Raw genomic sequence first — 20,392 nt, 5'->3', positions numbered from 1 at the left:
CACACACACACACACACACACACACACACACACACATACACTAAAACTACTGTGACACCACCATTTTTAGTGTTGTGAAATTATTCTCATCAACAGCTCTCAAGGAGGAATGAGTTTATTAATACAGGTGTGTGTGTGTGTGTGTGTGTGTGTGTGTGTGTGTGTGTGTGTGTGTGTGTGTGTGTGTGTGTGTGTGTGTGTGTGTGTGTGTGTGTGTGTGTGTGTGTGTGTGTGTGTGTGTGTGTGTGTGTGTGTGTGTGTGTGTGTGTGTGTGTGTGTGTGTGTGTGTGTGTGTGTGTGTGTGTGCGTCAGTCAGAGTGACAGAGAGCTGGCGGGACTGTAATTGGAGTGGGAATAGTGGAAGGGCCCCTGAGGCCCCGGCGTTAGACTGTCCTCTGAATGTGAGGCTCTCAGATGACAGTCAAATTAAATGGAGTATAAATGTCCTGCAAACTGCGTCAGACCTCATATCCTTCACTTCTCCTTTCACCCTTTAGTTTCTTCCTGTTTGCAGTTATGTGTAGCTTCTTGGTCATCTTATGTAATCAGTATTTTGTTTACAATGTTTTACAAATCTGATAAAACAACAATCAATTATCCTTTACTGATATCAATGTTCAAAAAGCTCTTTATTGTTCTCATACTGCCTGTGCTGCAGCCCCTCTATTCACCCTCTGTCTGAAACCAGAGCCCAGTCTGCTCTGATTGGTTAGCTAGCCGGCTCTGTTGTGATTGGTCAACCGCTTAGAGATGTCCCGCCCCCTTAGCCTATCACGTACAATGTGTTGGAGCGCTAGCTAAGCAACATTTGATATCTCTGTGGGGTTACAGGCTACGTTCTAAATATTTAGTTTATTTTGGGTTTTAACATGCACAGAAGATGGAGGCAGCATTTTAATAAAGATATTGCATCGTCATGGGTGCTCAAATATTTTAAACTGTTTGTTTACAACCATGTGGGTGGATTATCTGTATGTGTGAGGGTCTCACCTTTGAATTACACTTACAGCTACTGGTTAAGTTCCTTATCTCATGTAAAGCATTGTTACTGATACGGACTTCCTGCTATATCTTTCCCTTTGTATTAAGTATTTGAACAGTGTGTTCCTAAGTACTTCTTCTAACACAGCACAGAACATACGGACCATATGTCCTGCCACAGGTTGTGTGAATGTCTCCTCCTCATCGACCTGAAGCAGGATCTGTGTGCGACTGTTTTTGCAGACATTGATCACATGACTTCAGTTGCCATGGTGAACTCTCCTCTCCCTTTGAGGACATAAGAAGCTGCAGCCAGTTTCCTGTCACCCTCACCTGTGTGGTTGTTGTTGTTGTTATGTAAACAAGCAGCTGGTTCAGATCACCTCTCTACAGACGGAGCCTTAAGTAGTTTATGTAAGGAGCTCCATTTAAACACAAGAGGGGGGAGAGCTGAGGGGGGTCTGCACAGATGGGGGAGGTGGAAGGGACACAGGTGCATGAAGGTGCTCTGCTAACAACTTTGTTTTTGTATTTTGGCCCCCTCTTTTTGCACGCGTATTAACACATTTAACAGGTGCAACATTCGAGCTCATCAACGTAGTTTAGATATTGAAATTTGTATAAAAATCTTACAATTTGCCCCAAAAGATGCATACAAATGTAAAAATTTGATCAAAAATATTACAGTTAGCTTGAAAATATATAAAAATTTGATCAAAAAAAACATTACAATTTGCATACACATTTAAAGCTCACCTATCATGCTATTTTTAGGCAGTAGCATAGGTCTCAGATATATAAAAATATATAAAAAACATGTCTCTGAAGTGTTTTGCTCAAAATACCAAACAGATCACCCATTCTAGCCATGCCTCATATCCCTCTATTTCACTTCCTGTTTCTAAAGTGCTGATTTGGGGTATAAAGCTTTAAAAAAAAAAGAGGAGGGGTCTGAGCTCATGCGGGACCCGGCAGCTACTGTCTAAACTAGATACTGCTGTGATGAAACGCCATATCATGGATTATCAAGGATTCTCTCTGAAACAGTACGGAGCTCAAAGGCTTTCTCTCTTGCCGGTTATACCACAAGGTGAGTTCCTTTTTACTTCCTGCTTCTTCACACACATGCTCTCCAGTACAGGTTAGCTCTGAGTGTTAGCGATGCTAATGTAAACACCGACCATATTACGTCCAAAACAGTCGGGCATTGTTTCTGATAGCAACGTTTCTGATAGGGCCGTGGGTACACATTTCAGATATTACGTCATATCGGACGCAAATCTGGATCAGCTCCGTTGTTCCCCGTTTTTAGAGATTTGGGTACGAAGGAAAAGAGAGAGGGTTTAATTTGTTGACGCTGCGTGAGTTCCCCGACACACCGGGGACACAATACATCAAAAAGTACATTTTGCATGATAGGAGACCTTTAAATATTGCATAAAAAATCTTCCAATTTGCATCAAACTATTTCAATCTGCATTAAAAATATAATATTAGAATGCATTTACAGTCTATACATTTTCCTAATTTGCTTTATAGAGTGCAACTCCACTAACTATGACCATTATTCCAGCCTATTGTAATTGACTGCACTGAAAGGTCTTTAATGAACGCTTCCCATGGAGTCAATTGAGGTCTAAAATGGATTATTGTAGATGTACAAATGGATTAAATTGCATTCTAGATCAGTGTTTAAACACTTTGTCCGACAGCTACACTACCTCAGAGTTCAAGACCTTAGTAATAAAAGTAAAGTCTATGTTATGAGATCACACTTCCTTTAAACCTTTCGAGCTCTTATTACGTGTTCAGTCTCCGTGTGTGGGAGGAAGAATTACAAAAGGAAGAAGAAGACGATCCAAGAGATACATTACTCCGTCTCTTTTTCCCAAAAGGCCAATTTTTGTGTATTAAACTGCTTTTTTGTTCTGGTGATCTCTGACGGCAGCTCTGGTTCTCGTCTCTGAGTCACCATGGCGAGCGTGGGTGTGTGTCTGAACACCTACGCTCGTATGTGTGTGTATGAGGTGTGTGTGAGGTGTGAACACAGTGTATGGTTACCGGAGGAGATCCATTACTTCACCATGGCAGCCGCCTTAATTACAGCTAACTATAGACGCAGCGGAGGGAGAGAGACGGAGCAATGAGTGTAATTAAAAAGTCTATTTGAAAGCATGACATTATTACGCAGAGGAAGTTTGTCTAATGGCTCGTACACCACTCAGATTTATACTTCTTCTTCTTGTGTGTGTGTGTGTGTGTGTGTGTGTGTGTGTGTGTGTGTGTGTGTGTGTGTGTGTGTGTGTGTGTGTGTGTGTGTGTGTGTGTGTGTGTGTGTGTGTGTGTGTGTGTGTGTGTGTGTGTGTGTGTGTGTGTGTGTGTGTGTGTGTGTGTGTGTGTGTGTGTGTGTGTTAGTCTAAATACATTTTGTAAGAAAGGGCAAAAATGAAAACATGAGACTTTTTGATTTTAAATTCATTACCAGTGTTTTTTTATGCAGAAATGCCCAAACTATTTCATATAAAGTGTGTGTGTGTTTGTCTCAAGTAACACAAGTATCCGTCTAGCTTAACATTTTGCAGTTACTCTTATTTACTTATATGAATAGATGCACTCCACTTGTATATGTTTAAGTAAAATACGAGGCAACAGGTACATGCCTAATATCCTCTAAAACAGGAAGTTCATCTCGTTCTCAGTTTCTCTCCCAGGCTTCCTGTGTGTTGCCGTGCACATTGTGTTGAAATTATAACTTCACGCAAAGTTCAACACTAGTTTTTACCAATGTTCAACAGAGTGCATGTTCACAGTGAGAACAGATTTTAAGCCTCATATTTAATTGTTCTTTTGGTTGTTTCCAGATTGAGCACGAAGCAAAATGTTGCCCCTCATTAGAAGTCGATTTGCGCAGGAACGTGTGTGGTGTGTTGGTGTTTACTCAATTCGAGTCAAAAACCTTGGATGTGAAGTCTTCTCTCAAAATCAATGTGATCATGCACTGAAAATGTGCTTAGTCAGCTAACGCCAATGTCAAGGATACGATGATTGATCATATATTTACTGTAGAAATGATCCATTTCAACCTAGCTGTGTCGTGTGTGAACTGGATTTTAATGAGAAATGCAACTTCTAAGGAGTTCACACTATTATTTATTAAATCTCTATACTTTTACACCGTCTTAAGAATCAACTTTTTCTTTCCGAGCCCCCTTTAAGGCTCATATCTGTGCAACCTTTTTATTTAAACTTCCGATAATCCTCACACATTGTCAGTGGTGACATTTCCCTCTGTTTTCCTTTTCCTAATTAGCCGTCTCTTCCGCTGGTCTGGCACAGTGACGGCCAATCAGTGGGCCACTTATTACCCAGGGTTCATTGCAGGGTCTTTGTCAAATGAAGAGTGAAAGTGACAGCTCCATCTAACCTCAGCAATAAGCTCCGCATGGCCGCCTCCTCACTGATAGAGGACTCCACTTTTCTATCATCAGGATGGCAGTGGAGAGTTAATTGAAATGCCACCATGTCCTGTCTTTTTTTATGTCTTCTTTTTATTTAACTTTCTCTTGTTTCTGCCTTAGTTCTGGATGTCAGCGCTGGCCACCACCATCCCTGTGCCCTGCGGAGCCTTCATGCCAGTATTTGTCATAGGTAAGAATATGTGTGTGTGTGTGTGTGTGTGTGTGTATGCATGCCGGCCTGTGAGTGTGTGTTTGTGTGTGTAGTGCAATGTAAGTACATCTCTCACTGTGAGAGTGAAGTTGCTGAGAGCTACACGAGTAGATTGATACCACACTTGTATATGAGTTTTAATTGTAGCTCAGCCGTTTAGCATAAGAAGCAGTGTGTGTTAATGATGAAAATGTGTCTGAGAGAGAAGTTGCTGAGAGGTACACGACGAGCAGATTGATACCACACTTGTATATGTCCGTTAAAACTGAAATGATGACCAATTAGCCTAGCTTAGCATAAATACACACTGGAAATGAGGTAAAAACTGCTGGCCTGGATCGGTCCAAATATGTACATACCAACACTACAAAAGCGTACAAATCAACATACAGTAATATACCACGCCTGTCTAATCAGTCACTGGGATGTGACCAGTACTTTCTATTCAAATACTTAAACTACATATTCTGCACTTGTACTTCAATATTTACTGGTTATTGAGCATTTGTTTATTATTATTTACTTTATTTCTTATTCTTGGTGTGTGTGTGTGTGTGTGTGTGTGTGTGTGTGTGTGTGTGTGTGTGTGTGTGTGTGTGTGTGTGTGTGTGTGTGTGTGTGTGTGTGTGTGTGTGTGTGTGTGTGTGTGTGTGTGTGTGTGTGTGTGTGTGTGTGTGTGTGTGTGTGTGTGTGTGTGTGTGTGTGTGTGTGTGTGTGTGTGTGTGTGTGTGTGTGTGTGTGTGTGTGTGTGTGTGTGTGTGTGTGTGTGTGTGTGTGTGTGTGTGTGTGTGTGTGTGTGTGTGTGTGTGTGTGTGTGTGTGTGTGTGTGTGTGTGTGTGTGTGTCTCAGGGGCAGCGTTTGGCCGTCTGGTTGGAGAAAGCATGGCAGCCTGGTTCCCAGATGGCATCCACACAGATGGCACCATCTACCCGATAGTGCCGGGAGGCTACGCTGTCGTGGGTAAGTTAGAGTCACAAACATGGCACCCTACTCTCTGTTTTCTCACTTTCTAAAGTGTTATATCATGTTTTTGTTTTACTCTTTTCCTCAAAGCCATTTTAAGTTTTGCTCTAGCTCTTAAAATATAGGAAACACACGATAAGGATCCACTTCCTGGTTCTTCTTTTTAGACATGAAACACTCAGTGAAATGGTTCGATCTATGTTCGATATAAATATATTTACTTTTATCCAGATTATTTGATAAATATCTGTGATTGCATCAGTTTTGTGATCCAGACGATGTGTTTCTTTACTCTACATTAGTTTCCTGTGAGGCATCAGTGGCTCCACTTGAGTAACATAGACTTCTCTAGACACCGTTCAAAGAAAATAAATCAAGATAAATATTTCCTACAGCTCCAGGTTAAGGCTCTAACCAGACTCTGATGAAAGGAGGCACAGGATATGATCAGACTCAAACACTCGAGACAGAATCAAATTAAGTCCAGCAGAAGCTTGACATATGCCTGCTAAACATTTCAGACACCATCCGACAAGCAACACACTTTCACAGCCCGGGTGCTCAGGGTCTACTTAAAAGTTCAGAAGTGGAAGAAGCATCTTGTGAATTTAAAACTAAGGAAAAGAAAGTGGACCAGTGGAGTTGTTGATTCATGGAATACAACGTGGCATATAATCGAATGTAATCTCCAACTTCTGGCTCAGTTTTAGTGAATTGAATTGTTGAGGAATTTCCCATTTCTCTACTCAACATTATCCTTTTTCTACTACCTCTTTCAGGGAAGTTATGTGTCTGTCATGGTTTGAGTGCCTGTTTGATTGTCAGCAAAGCTACGGGTGGTTTATTTGGACAGATCTGAATTACAGGGCTGACAGTTCGAGATGGGGAATTTGTTCAAATGAAAAAAACGCTATACATTTTAGGTCCTGCCAACGCTAGCTGTCTATCAGTAACCACACTCCCTTAAAGGTCCCCTATTAAACTCTTCTTCATCAATATATCACAGGTCTCATATATATACAGAGCCTGTCTCTGATTGGCTGAAACACCAAACAGATCATTGCAGCATTACCCATAATCCCCTCTGTTTCAGCCCTGTTTCAAAAGTGCTGATTCTCTGTCTGTTAATTTAGATGAAAATAAGGAGCCCCTCCCCACGCCCCTCTGAGAGAGATTTGGTTACAAAGAACTCAATGGAGCTCTAGGAGGAGATTCAGGTGATAAGGGGGGGGGGGGGGGGGGGGGGTTACCTCGGTTGCTGACACATGTTGATGTAGAAGAGACATGAAGAAGAGGGGACACATGTGAGAGGCCCCGCCTTACATTTTCCGCCACAGATTTGGGGAAATTGGTCCGTGCGCAAAGCATTGTGGGGATTTTAGACCGCGGAGTCTACACATGTCCAGCCTCGAAATTTCTCGCTATGAAGTACGCCGGGCTCGGTCAAATTCCAAGTATGCTGGACATTGGAAACGTCCTTCGGCGGCACTCGATGACGTAGCATGCTTGAAATAGTGGCTCTGGAGCAGCTTTACTCGACATTGAGAAACACCCAGGCCGTTTCTCAATCTCAAGGATCCTTGCTTGGTAGTCGCGTACTTCCAAGTCACTTCCTTCAGAAACGAAGCAAGTATACTTCTAAGCCACGGCTTCGGAAAACTAAGAAGAATGGAACAGCCTAACAAGTGTGCCTCTCTCTCTAACGGTTTCAACATAAACTGTACCGAAAATAAATACCTCACGATGTCTATCTAATTATAAACTTGCTTTACTTTCACGGAACACATTTTTGGTGATAACAAATTAACATATTTACCAACACATCTTCTACATACTTACATTTAAATGTGTGCTGCGTCGGTTCAGCCATTCTCCGCAAGGGTTTTTGAAATTGGTCCGTGCGCAAAGCATTGTGGGGATTTGAAGGACGCGAAGTCTACCCATGTGCAGCCTCGAAATTTCTCCCAGACCAAGGACGCAGCCTCGGTGGAATTCCAAGTATGCTGGACATTGGAACAGCGCCACTTGATGACGTAGCATCCTTTAAATATTGGCTTGGAAGCCAGTTTCCTCGAGATTGAGAAACGGCCCCGGTGTTGTTGTTGTTGTTGTTGTTGTTGTTGTTGTTGTTGTTTGTGCGTCATCCGCTGTGCAACCTGTTGACAGCCGTGCTCATCGTGCCTCTGTTTCCCTGTTGTTGTTGTTTATCTGTTGTTGCACAGTAGCTGGTGACTCAGACCTCTCTCATCTCTCACCCTCTCGCTTTAAGGGCTAAACGTTAGGATTGGCAGAAGCATTTATGAGAGGAGGAGAGGCGCATTCAGACCTAATGATGTTACAAAAAGAACAATGAGCGCGTGGGACCCCCGCCATCTGCTCTCCTCTCTCTGCACTATATGTTAATGCTTTTTCATTCTCTACTTTATTCTGTTTCTCATCTCATTTATCAGATTGCACTCGTTCATTTTCTCTGTTGAGCAGTGAAGGCACCATTTACCTCATGCTGCTTTTTCAAATTGCTCTTTTTTCACAACACTTTATTTGAGGGGGGGGTGAAACAATGTCGGTTTGCTTTGAATAAGTCGATGTTTGCCATATGCACAAATAAGATTGTGGGGAGAGGAAATCTGGTTTGTTGGGATGAGAGAGCCAGAAAATAGATGAAAATGTTTGAGTTAGTTATTTTTAACGTGTTAAGGTTGAATGGGCTTTCTCTATAATGCTGTATATATGATCGTATTGAACAGAATTAGAGTCATGTTGATATTGTGTACTCTTCTGTGGTGGCAGCAGATTAACTGAATAAACATCCATGCTTATGATAAATCAGAAACTCATATTTAGGCCGTACGATAAATAAAAATGGACTCGATAACTTTTCTGAGCTCGATATATTGTCGTTTACATAAAGATGTGACCAGCATGTTAGCTAGGAGCGCTGTGGCTGCCAGGCGCGCTGTGAGGGGCGGGGCGCGCTGTGAGGGGCGGGGCGTGCTGTGAGGGGCGGGGCGCGCTGTGAGGGGCGGGGCGCGCTGTGAGGGGCGGGGCGCGCTGTGAGGGGCGGGGTGCGCTGTGAGGGGCGGGGCGCGCTGTGAGGGGCGGGGCGCGCTTTGAGGGGCGGGGCGCACTTTGAGGGGCGGGGCGCGCTGTGAGGGGCGGGGCTGACACACAGCCAGGTCAGGACACTCTGCGTGCAGCAGCGTAGCAACCAAATTAATAATATAGCGACAAGCGGGAGACAACGTGTGACTTACTCGCGGGGAATTTAAAGTGAAATGGAATTGGTTAGAGGCATACTATCCGCTGAGCCACAGCCTCACATGTATCATTGTTTATTTATTTGTGTGTGTTTACACAGTTTTAGGACAGTAGGTGTGTTGGATTCTCTCTGACAGTGTATATTTATTTCCCCACTAAATGGAGAGATTTCCTGACACAGAAAACGCATGAAAATAAAATGAAATACAAACATTTGAAAGCTTGTTTTTTGGCAGGGTTATTTAAGATAAAGTGTTAGCAGTAAAGGCATCAGTGTAAGGTGTTTGCCTTTGGTGCAAATAAAGCAAACACATGTTACATTGCTGGAAAGACATAGGGATGCAGCTTCTTGGTCATTTGAAACGGTTTTCATTGTGATGGATGATGCCCCTGAAACCCCTTCAAGGCCTTCCTTTATTTAGCCCCCAGACCCCACCTTGAAAACCACTGATCTAAACAATGTCTCCTCTCCTCTGTGTGTTTCTCTCTCCACCCAAAGGTGCGGCGGCCTTGTCGGGCGCGGTGACCCACACGGTGTCCACGGCCGTCATCGTGTTCGAGCTGACGGGCCAGATCTCTCACATCCTGCCCGTGATGATCGCCGTGATCCTGGCCAACGCCGTGGCCCAATCGCTGCAGCCGTCGCTCTACGACTCCATCATCCGGATCAAGAAGCTGCCCTACCTCCCCGAGCTGGGCTGGGGGCACCACGAGTACGTACAGCGAAACATGCCCGCACACATTAACATCTCACATGAATAATACAAATGATATGTTGCTTCAGCAAGAATCGCAAAAACAAAGCAATGATTAATATTAATATTGTGAATACTTGACTATTAAAGGTGGGGTATGTAATTTATTTCAGAAACACTTCTTGTTATATTCTATGGAATGCTCTTAACATCCCGATAGCAATGAATATATTAAATGCTTGAAAAAATGGTCTTCTGTGGAAGCTGTAGCGCTGTAAAAAGCACGACCAATCATCTGAGCCGGCCCGGCTAAAGTAACTGGATGGCCTACCTGCCTGTCAGCCTTCCATCTGTGCACAAACTTAGCTCGTGCCCTCATTGGTCATGTGTGCGTTCGTGTGTGTTGGAGGAGGGGCTCTGTGAGGAAGTGGCCGATTTGTCCCAGCTGTGTATTTTCAAATTCTAGTGCACTCGAGCTGGTTTCTCCAAAACGACCTACCCCACCTTTAAGTAATGCATTGAAGTAGGTCGTTATAGGATGTGGAATTAAGAGAGAAAATGTAATTGAGGATGAATCTACAGCTGACTTAGACCCCGTTTACACGAGAACAAAACGGGTTGGATCTGCATAGTTTCTCTTGCGTATAGCCCTTTCATTTACACGAGGCCGTAACAAAACGATAGAAACGGACCCCACAAACGATAACGGGTCCCAAGGTGGATAGATCTGCAGACGAAACGCTCTGGGGGGTCAAACGAGTCCGTGTAATCGCCTCTATACGATCATCTCCTGAAAAAATAACGATAGCCCCGCCTCTGCTGCTCACTGCTGTAGCTAGTGCTACTGCTACTGACCATGCTACAGATGTTAGTGCAAAATCTATAGCTCCTCTACCACAACCATCAGCAACAAGTGGACATGGAGAACTACATGAACTACATGTTGCTAAATCCACCGCGGGGCATAAACAGAAGGGTAGCCATGGCAACATTGCTCCGGGGTCTTCTTCGCTGCTTTTGGTGTATTTTGTGGCGGAAGTTACAGCGCCACTTACAGGCCCGGTATATGTACTACATTATGTCCAGCGGTCTCGTTTGAACAGACACGTCAAATGAAACGAATGCATGTGAACGGAAGACCTTTTTGAAAACGCATACTGTGCATAAACGCAAACGTTCCCGTGTGAGCAGCACCTTAGCTTAGCTTAGTACAAAGATAGATTAAACATTCTAAATATAACATGCTAAGAGGTGAGCTGGAGAGATGCAGGAAGCACATGTTCATGTTGACAGAGCATTACTCATGTCATCCACATACACACAAACACATATGCTAACTTTTAACTAGTTAGCATGATATTGTTAGCAACAGAACATCGTACAATGCTACCCATGGGGCACCTTTTCATATGTTTGCTTTCACTTTACTCTTTGCACATTTATGTACGGTTGTAACCCATGTAATCCTTCACAACAACGTGAAGTCGGAGCTCCATAAATACAAAGCTGTCTCTGCCGTCTGACGCTCAGCAGATTATGAGGAAAATAAATATTGTTTTCTGGCATCACTTTAACATTATACGGGGAAAATCTGCATTTTGGTTTGAGGGCGCACGCCGAGAGTAAGAGGGTGCCCTGGTTTAGAAAAAAACTTGTGTGTGTGTGTGTGTGCGTGTGTGTGTGTGTGTGTGTGTGTGCATGGATGCGAAGGGGAAAAAAAATCATGATCATCTATCATCAAAAAACATCAAGTTATCTCGACATAATGAAATGTTTAAAAGTTGGCGAGGCTTAAAGATGATTGAGAAACTGGCAGGCATATCCTCTGTGTATTAGTGTGTGTTTGTGTGTATATGGTCTGTCTGCACACACACACACACACACACACACACACACAATGTAATCTTGTTGAATCATGTATATTTAATAACACACACTCCATGAACCGGAGGCGTTGTGCAGAAAAGTTCCATACTTCATTCAATTCTTTTGCACCTCCATCACTAGGTGTGTGTGTGTGTGTGTGTGTGTGTGTGTGTGTGTGTGTGTGTGTGTGTGTGTGTGTGTGTGTGTGTGTGTGTGTGTGTGTGTGTGTGTGTGTGTGTGTGTGTGTGTGTGTGTGTGTGTGTGTGTGTGTGTGTGTGTCATCTGCAAAAGCTCTACATAAATAAAAGATAAGAAAAGTCAATTCCCGCCATGTCCGTGTGTGTGAGCAAATGTAAATGCCACCGTATGTGTGTATCGCACGGCAGGTGTTACACAAGTGTGCGTGTGTGCGGACACTTGCGTGGGTGTGAGATGGATCATTTCCAGTTTGAGTGAAAAACACATTCAGCTTGGACGGGGCAAGGCTGTCACCCCCCCACGCCTCGGCTCTTGTATGCGGCAGTTATATCACACACACACACACACACACACACACACACACACACACACACACACACACACACACACACACACACACTTAATGTACAGAATATATCCTGCTTCTTCTTTTAGTGAGAACCAGAACAGCACATATGATATTAGAGCTTCACGATTTGGAAAAAGATTGCAATTATTTTTGACTGATATTGCAATTTTGATATTATTTTTGATGTAGGAGCCTTTCTTTAAATCTCTTGTTTTAAAACACATGGAATGTATATGTTAGCCCCTTTATATATTCCTTGAATTGCCTTTGTGTTTAGGATTATGGATATTTATTATATATATGTTGTAATGTGAAGCTAATATGGAGCCTGGCCATGGACTACAACCTTTTTTCTATTCTTCTTTGGTAGTTTTACTCGGCTTATTTATTTATTACGTCGGGTCCTCTCCTATTTTTTTTGGACTGCCATTAAAGGCACGTATCTCCTGGATGCTCGAGTCAAGTTTTCCTTTTGAATTGCTTCTACAAATGTCAAAAAACAAAGGTGATTGAACACTAAAGGACAACCTGGATGATCGTTTTGAAACATGATCAAATCTGAATATCTGTACCAAACACAAATGTTTCTATTAAGTCTGTACAATACCAGGGCTTTTCTGCCTCTCCTTTCTTTACCAAATACTGTCATTTAGATATTGCACGTGTCCGTAAATGCACTTTCGATAACATTTTGATTAATTGTGCAGCTCTATTAGAAACCTTTCCCACATCTCCTCTTGTGTTCACACCCGCCTCTTGTCTTCTCCCCTTCAGTGTTTGAGTGGCATTTCAAGTGTGGGAACAATTACATAACATCCGTCTGTGTGTTTCGCTATCTGTCACACGGTGTTTCTTAGCATAACAGCCAGCTAGAGGTTTGAGATCAGATACATGAGAAAACCAGCTGACAAAAAATACATATTAATGATCTTAAATAATTAATAATAGACACACTCAGGTAATAGGATCCTTTTAATATTTAAAAATAACTGGATCTACAGAAGCAGAACCAAAAACACACAGATGACAAGGAGACTATAATCAGTTTTCAGAGCTCATTTTAGAAACCTTAGATTCAGATCATTCCTTGATGGGGCTTAAAAATAAATATTTAACCCAACAAAATAATCCAGACACCCCCCAAAAAAAGTTAAAATGTGTGCATTTAAAATCTATTTTGAACTTTAGCCAATTTGGGATATCAGTCCCCAAGCTTTCAACATACATTCACACACACACACACACACACACACACACACACACACACACACACACACACACACACACACACACACACACACACACACACACACACACACACACACACACTCACTCTTCGGCCCATATGTTATTTGAATTCTTTAATGGATCCATATTTTTTCTTTTTCTTAACGTAGACCTCTTTCACTTATCTCCATAACCACATTATATATTCCCCTCATGTTCCCGCTCATATTTATTTGTTCTCTCGTCCTCTTTCTCCTCTCTGGAGGTATGATATAAGTGCATAACATCAGTCGCTTTGTGCCATCTGTTTTCCTAGCTTTTCATAACAGCCAATTATTGTTTGTTGAATTGTTGTCTGTGTTTGTCTGAGCAAAGCCACAGGAGACGATCGTATATCACATATTCCTACGGATCATTTCAAGCTTTTATTGGCTTCTATACTTCCCCACACACACACACACACACACACACACACACACACACACACACACACACACACACACACACACACACACACACACACACACACACACACACACATTAATGCCCTTAGCCTCTCCACTCCACTCTGGACCATATGGATGATCTGTAAGCCAGGATTTATAACCCTATTAGTCTGTTTATCTTGGCTCAAAATCTATAAGCTTGAGGCTTAAAGCGAGATACCTCCAACTGATCAGATGTATTGCCGAGCGTTGCAGGAGGGAAGGTTCAATTAAGGCGAAACCAATCAGATTTCATCAACTGTCTTTTGATGTCCTGAGGGAAATCAGTGCTGGCAGCGGCTGTGGTCAGTTCACACATTAAAAAGATCCACAGCAAATTAAAATGGATCAGAAAGAAAGATGTGTTTTTAAAAGGTCCTTTATATGTATATTTTTCTGATCTTTCTATCAAACCCTATAGCAGTGATTTAAGCGTTATCCAATTCATTTAATGTAGTTTATTTCAGTGATAACAGTAGATTAGTCCTGGAGGAAAATGTCTTCTTATAGTTTTTTTGTGATTTTGAAGCGATAATGCAATCTCCAGAAACTAACTTCAGGCTATAAAGGAACTACAGCACGGTCACATGACTTCACGTCACCACCGCTAAGCTAAAGGTGGCTAATGTTGGGCTATAAAGGAACTACAGCACGGTCACATGACTTCACGTCACCACCGCTAAGCTAAAGGTGGCTAATGTTGGGCTATACAGTAAAGGAACTACAGCACGGTCACATGACTTCACGTCACCACCGCTAAGCTAAAGGTGGCTAATGTTGGGTTATAAAGGAACTACAGCACGGTCACATGACTTCACGTCACCACCGCTAAGCTAAAGGTGGCTAATGTTGGGCTATACAGTAAAGGAACTACAGCACGGTCACATGACTTCACGTCACCACCGCTAAGCTAAAGGTGGCTAATGTTGGGCTATACAGTAAAGGAACTACAGCACGGTCACATGACTTCACGTCACCACCGCTAAGCTAAAGGCGGCTAATGTTGGGCTCTAAAGGAACTACAGCACGGTCACATGACTTCACGTCACCACCGCTAAGCTAAAGGTGGCTAATGTTGGGCTATAAAGGAACTACAGGACGGTCACATGACTTCACGTCACCACCGCTAAGCTAAAGGAGGCTAATGTTGGGCTATAAAGGAACTACAGCACGGTCACATGACTTCACGTCACCACCGCTAAGCTAAAGGAGGCTAATGTTGGGCTATGAAGGAACTACAGCACGGTCACATGACTTCACTTCACCACCGCTAAGCTAAAGGAGGCTAATGTTGGGCTATAAAGGAACTACAGCACGGTCACATGACTTCACTTCACCACCGCTAAGCTAAAGGAGGCTAATGTTGGGCTATGAAGGAACTACAGCACGGTCACATGACTTCACGTCAACACCGCTAAGCTAAAGGTGGCTAATGTTGGGCTATAAAGGAACTACAGCACGGTCACATGACTTCACGTCACCACCGCTAAGCTAAAGGAGGCTAATGTTGGGCTATAAAGGAACTACAGCACGGTCACATGACTTCACGTCACCACCGCTAAGCTAAAGGTGGCTAATGTTGGGCTATAAAGGAACTACAGCACGGTCACATGACTTCACGACACCACCGCTAAGCTAAAGGAGGCTAATGTTGGGCTATAAAGGAAGAACAGCACGGTCACATGACTTCATGTCAAACACTTCTTTTTAAATCCACCAGTGGGGTATTTACTGACGTATTTTATATTCTAGGACAAAACGTTTAAAACTCCTCAGACCATATTTCATACTAAAAACCCAAAACACATTCAAAAAACCATTGACTTCGAGATGAGGGAACAGGAAGTGGTAAAATGCTGAGTAATCTTTGGGTTTTACGCCTCATTCCTGCACTATTGCACTATTGGTGCCATTTCCTGCTTCTGTACTCAGACCAATGTTCCAGTCCTGTTGTTTTAAAGTGCAGACCGGGGCGGATGGTCATCAAATTAACTTTGTGCTCTGAGAGGTCAGAGTATTGAGCTGTCACCACAACAAGCAGCAGTGTCCTGGCCGCAGCCCGAGCCCTGGCACGGCCGCGAGGCTTGGCAGCAGAAAAACGGAAACACGGAAACATGAATCGGCTGCTGAGTGTTCGCAGCTTTTGGCCGGCGCGGACAGGAAGAGAGAGCTGAGAGTTTGATTCTGCTGAGGCTGGATCTGCTCACACAGTCACACACACTCCTCTCCACACACACTTCTCTCCACTGTACACTTGGTCTTTCACAGCCGCGTGACGTGTGGACAGAGCAGGGTGTTATTGAGCGGTCGGATAAAGGAAGGATGTGTGTTGGCTTTGATGGAGAGTGCTCATAGATTAGTGTAGAACAAATTGTGTTATGAAAACTCATACGTTTATCTTAATTGAACCACTAGAGGGAAATGCAGCTTGTATCAGAGCATCATAAGGGACAAGTGAAAACACAGAACGATATGGGGCTGCAAAATTATTGGACATTTGTTATTGAAATGTCATTATAGACTAGAGCAATATTTATTTCAGATATGGTGAAATAATCTGAATTAAATAATGTTTGGATGACAAGTCACACATACAATAATTGAGCATATTTTTCAATAGTAGGTACATACTGTATGAAATAGTATCCTTCCCTCCAATAGGCAGAATAGTTTCTAATTTCAGTATCACATTATTGCAACTATTTATTTTTTCCAAAGCGTAACAATTATTTTGTGCTTTTTTTTGTTATGCTGTTGTATTTTTTAAAGGCCACATGTCATGCTTTTCCGGTTATTACCCGTCCCCTTGTGTGTTATGAAGGTTTTTCTGCTTGTAAACGGTGTTCAGAGTCAAAACCCTCAAAGTACACCCTGTAGCGAGTAAAACTCTAACACAGAAAAGACTTCCCCAAAACGCCTCGTTGGTGAAATGTCATCATGACGTCATCGTCATTTGATTCTTCCGGGTACGGGTCCATTTAGTTCCGGGTACGTGCTTTCGTTAGCACGTACCCGGAACTAAATGGGCCAATCCGTGGAGCCGGTACGTTACGTCCGCGGAGCCGTTACGTTAAGCCCCCGCTGATTGGTCCAAATTGACCAATCCTCACACACACTCAGTGCAGGCAGCTCTGCTGAGCTCTCCTCCCTGGCTGCAGGCTGATAACAGACAGTTGGGATTGCGGCGAAATTCTCTCTGCAGACCCATTCTCTCTGCAGACCCATTCTCTCTGCAGACCCATTCTCTCTGCAGACCCATTCTCTCTGCAGACCCATTCTCACATCATTTATCAACCTTTCTCTTACTCAATATCAAGCCACACTTATTGTCTTTACTTCGGCTGTGACTTTGTGTGTGCTCGGGGTGAGTTTGGCTGTGTTTCGCTAAACAAGGAAACCACACCTCCACGGAGCTCAGCGCGATTCACAACGTACCGACCAATCGGAGCACACTGGGCTCACAGGGAGGGGGGGGGGGGGGGGGGGGGGGAGAGCTGCAGCGAGCCGTTTAATGGAGAAAGTGAATACTGCTGAATACACATACTTCACAGAGATGCTGTTTGAGAAACCAATGTGAGTTTGGAAAATTGCACAGTATTTTTCTATTTTAGTAGACCTCAACAATGGAATTATGATCAGTGGAAATGGCCATGACTCCTCTCCTTTAAGTGTAATTTCTGTGTGAATAAAGCTTGTTTATTACACTGGGAACAAATGAAAAGGTATAAATCTATCGCACTCCACCCGTAAAACAAACAGAAGTTGTAATGTATTGACTTTAAAGGCATGATAATTCCTCAGAAAAAGTGTCAATGTCTAAGTTTAAGCAAGTAGTGTATACGTTTAGATCATATCTCTTATTCTTTTGATCGTTTTTCTCACCTGTCCTCTATCCTTTATCACGATAACCACTTGATAAATTCCTCTCATGATCCTCCTCTCATTTCTTCTTCTCAGGAAGTATAATATTCGAGTGGAGGACATCATGATACGGGACGTCCGGTACATCACGCTGAACTGCTGCTACAGAGACCTGCACAACGTCCTGCTGACGGGACACCTGAAGACCCTCGCCCTGGTGGAGTCCGTCGGTGAGACATACCACACATATATTTTTAATTGAACCACACTAAGAGACTCAAACAACTCTCGCTGCTTCTCAAACCCACGTTAAAACACATGCAACAAGTGACGAGGCAAAAGATCAAAAGCCAAAGTCAACTTTATTGTCAATCTTTCAGTTTGTGTGTACAGACAGAGAGATCGAAATACCGTTTCCCGCAATCCCGAATACTATAACAAATATATATAAAAATATGTATACACCTATATATATACACAATCAACAGACACATTATACATATGCACACATTTAGACATAAATAAATAACCACGTTAAAACACATGCAACAAGGCGAAATTGCGATTACGCCGGGAGCTTTTACTCCAAACATGGAGTTCATTGTGAGCTGATCTGCAGCAAAGACCCAAAGAAGTCAATCTCAATCTTTATTTATTTATATAGCACATTTAAAACAACCTCAGTTGACTTAAGTGCTGTACAGGGAACACATAAAACACATTTAAATGTCAAAATGTTATGTTCAACTAGTATTAAAAGCCAGTGCAAAGAAGCGTTACTACAAGTTTATTAACTTAAAGACACCTGAAGACCCTCTCCCTGGTGAAGTGACTCGGTGAGACGTATGGCACGTACGCACTATCTGGGTCACAAATATTTTCAATTTCACAACAATAGGAGACCCAAACAAGTCTCGCTGCTCCTCAAACCACTTTAAAACAGTGACAAGGGAAAAGATCTCATTACTTCAGGAGCTTGTATTCCACAAATGGATGACCGCAAGTTCATTGTGAGCTGATTTGCAGCAAAGATCCAAAGAAGTGTTGCTACACGTTTATTAACATAAGAAATTCAATATAAATGTAAATATTGTACCTCAGTGTATAACAAAACAGGTGTGTCCTGGTCATATCTTAGCATCAAGCATCTTTGAGCATTAGGAAAACCAATGTATTATTAATATCCATCTCTGGTTTCGATCACGTTGGACTGAGCAGCATTTCATTGTGCACAAAAAACAAACCCAGCGACCTTGGTGGCTCGTTAGAGTACGTGATTGGTCGGTTGACTGATTGATAGACTTCCCCGGGAACAGCTTTCCGACGCCACCTCACTGAAGTGAGAGTTTAATATTCCAACCCAGTCTTAATTATGCAATCGTGCCGGAACAATTAGCTGCGGCATTTAACCGAACACATAATCAGCACGTATACGTTCCCTACAGCAATTAACTAAAGCAAGACAGCATCCACACACACACACACACACACACACACACACACACACACACACACACACACACACACACACACACACACACACACACATACACACACACACACGCACGCACGCACGCACACACACACACACACACACACACACACACACACACACACACACACACACACACACACACACACACACACACACACACACACACACACATACACACATACACACACACATACCATGCATACATCACTTCAGGGGACATTACATTGACTTACATGCATTTCCTGGAGACTTATCCTAACCTTAACCATAACCAATACATGCCTAACCCTAACCCTGAACCTTACCCTAACCCTAACCAAGTCTTCACCCTAAAATGAATGATTCCCCTCATGGGGACCTCCTTTTTGTCCCCATAAGGGAGGCGAGTCCCCACACTTGACTGTGTAAACAAATTTAGGTCCCCACAAGTATAATAATGCTAGGCCACACACACACACACACACACACACACACACACACACACACACACACACACACACATTCACCGCATCCTTATTATGTAACTCAGCTGAGCTTTCCTTCACCATTTCCTTCTTCCTTCTCATATCCCCTTTCCTCTTGTTCTATTAGCTTCCTTCCACAAAACTGCTCTATACATTTTCCATCCTCATCTACTTCCTTCCTACTCCCCTTTTATTCACCTCACCGCAAAAAAAAACACTTACAAATACTATTAAAAGTTAGTTTAATTACTGTATTACACTGTACATTAAACAGTTAATGAAGACGGGGAACAGTACAGCACAATCAGCAAACATTAGAAATTCAAAACTAATATACAAAGCACAGGTAGAGTTCACAATGCATAAAAAAAAGAAGCAATAATCAGTTTTTCATGATTAATATCTTTATTAATACAAATGCACCATGTATATATTGTTATAAGCAAATGTTTTCAATAGTTATTGGGGTTTATAATTTGAAATATTTGTTCTAATGTGTTTTATTTTCTTATATCTTCTTATTGCATATGTTTTACTTTAACTTCTGATGTTTAAATACAAATCTTTAATTTAATATTTTTTGTCATTCTGAAATGGAGCATCTGTCTGAAAACCAAATTTCCCCCGGAGCATTAAAAGATTATTGTGCTTCTCCTCTCGCCTCCTCCCCAGAGTCCATGATCCTGCTGGGCTCCATCGAGCGCGCTCAGCTTCAGGCTCTGCTCTCGATGCAGCTCGGGCGATCCAGACGTCTCGAGTTCATCCGGGAACGAGCCATGGAGGAGAAGAAACGTCTGTCCGTGGTTTCAAACCTGGGCAGCGAGGACGGCACGCAGCGCGCCAGCCAGGAGGTCCGCTTCAAGGTCAGAGGTCACAGAGAG

General features: G+C 42.8%; 1 protein-coding gene across 1 annotated transcript in view; it reads left to right on the top strand.

Moving 5' to 3' along the window:
- LOC307034965 (chloride channel protein 2-like) overlaps positions 1-20,392 on the top strand; it is a gene marked incomplete at its 5' end in the record, with an annotated part of 153,871 nt that overhangs the window by 92,618 nt on the left and 40,861 nt on the right. The window contains 5 exons of the mRNA XM_079673889.1: positions 4,560-4,629; positions 5,500-5,610; positions 9,371-9,584; positions 17,649-17,782; positions 20,184-20,374. Of these exons, the coding sequence (XP_079530015.1) occupies positions 4,560-4,629; positions 5,500-5,610; positions 9,371-9,584; positions 17,649-17,782; positions 20,184-20,374 (720 nt within the window). The remainder of the gene's footprint in view (positions 1-4,559; positions 4,630-5,499; positions 5,611-9,370; positions 9,585-17,648; positions 17,783-20,183; positions 20,375-20,392) is intronic.

This window comes from Notothenia rossii (assembly GCF_949606895.1).
Source record: "Notothenia rossii genome assembly, chromosome: 4".
NCBI classification, from domain to species: Eukaryota; Metazoa; Chordata; class Actinopteri; order Perciformes; family Nototheniidae; genus Notothenia; species Notothenia rossii.
The sequence above is the reverse complement of the archived record's forward strand: the minus strand, read 5'-3'. Positions and strand labels throughout refer to the sequence as shown.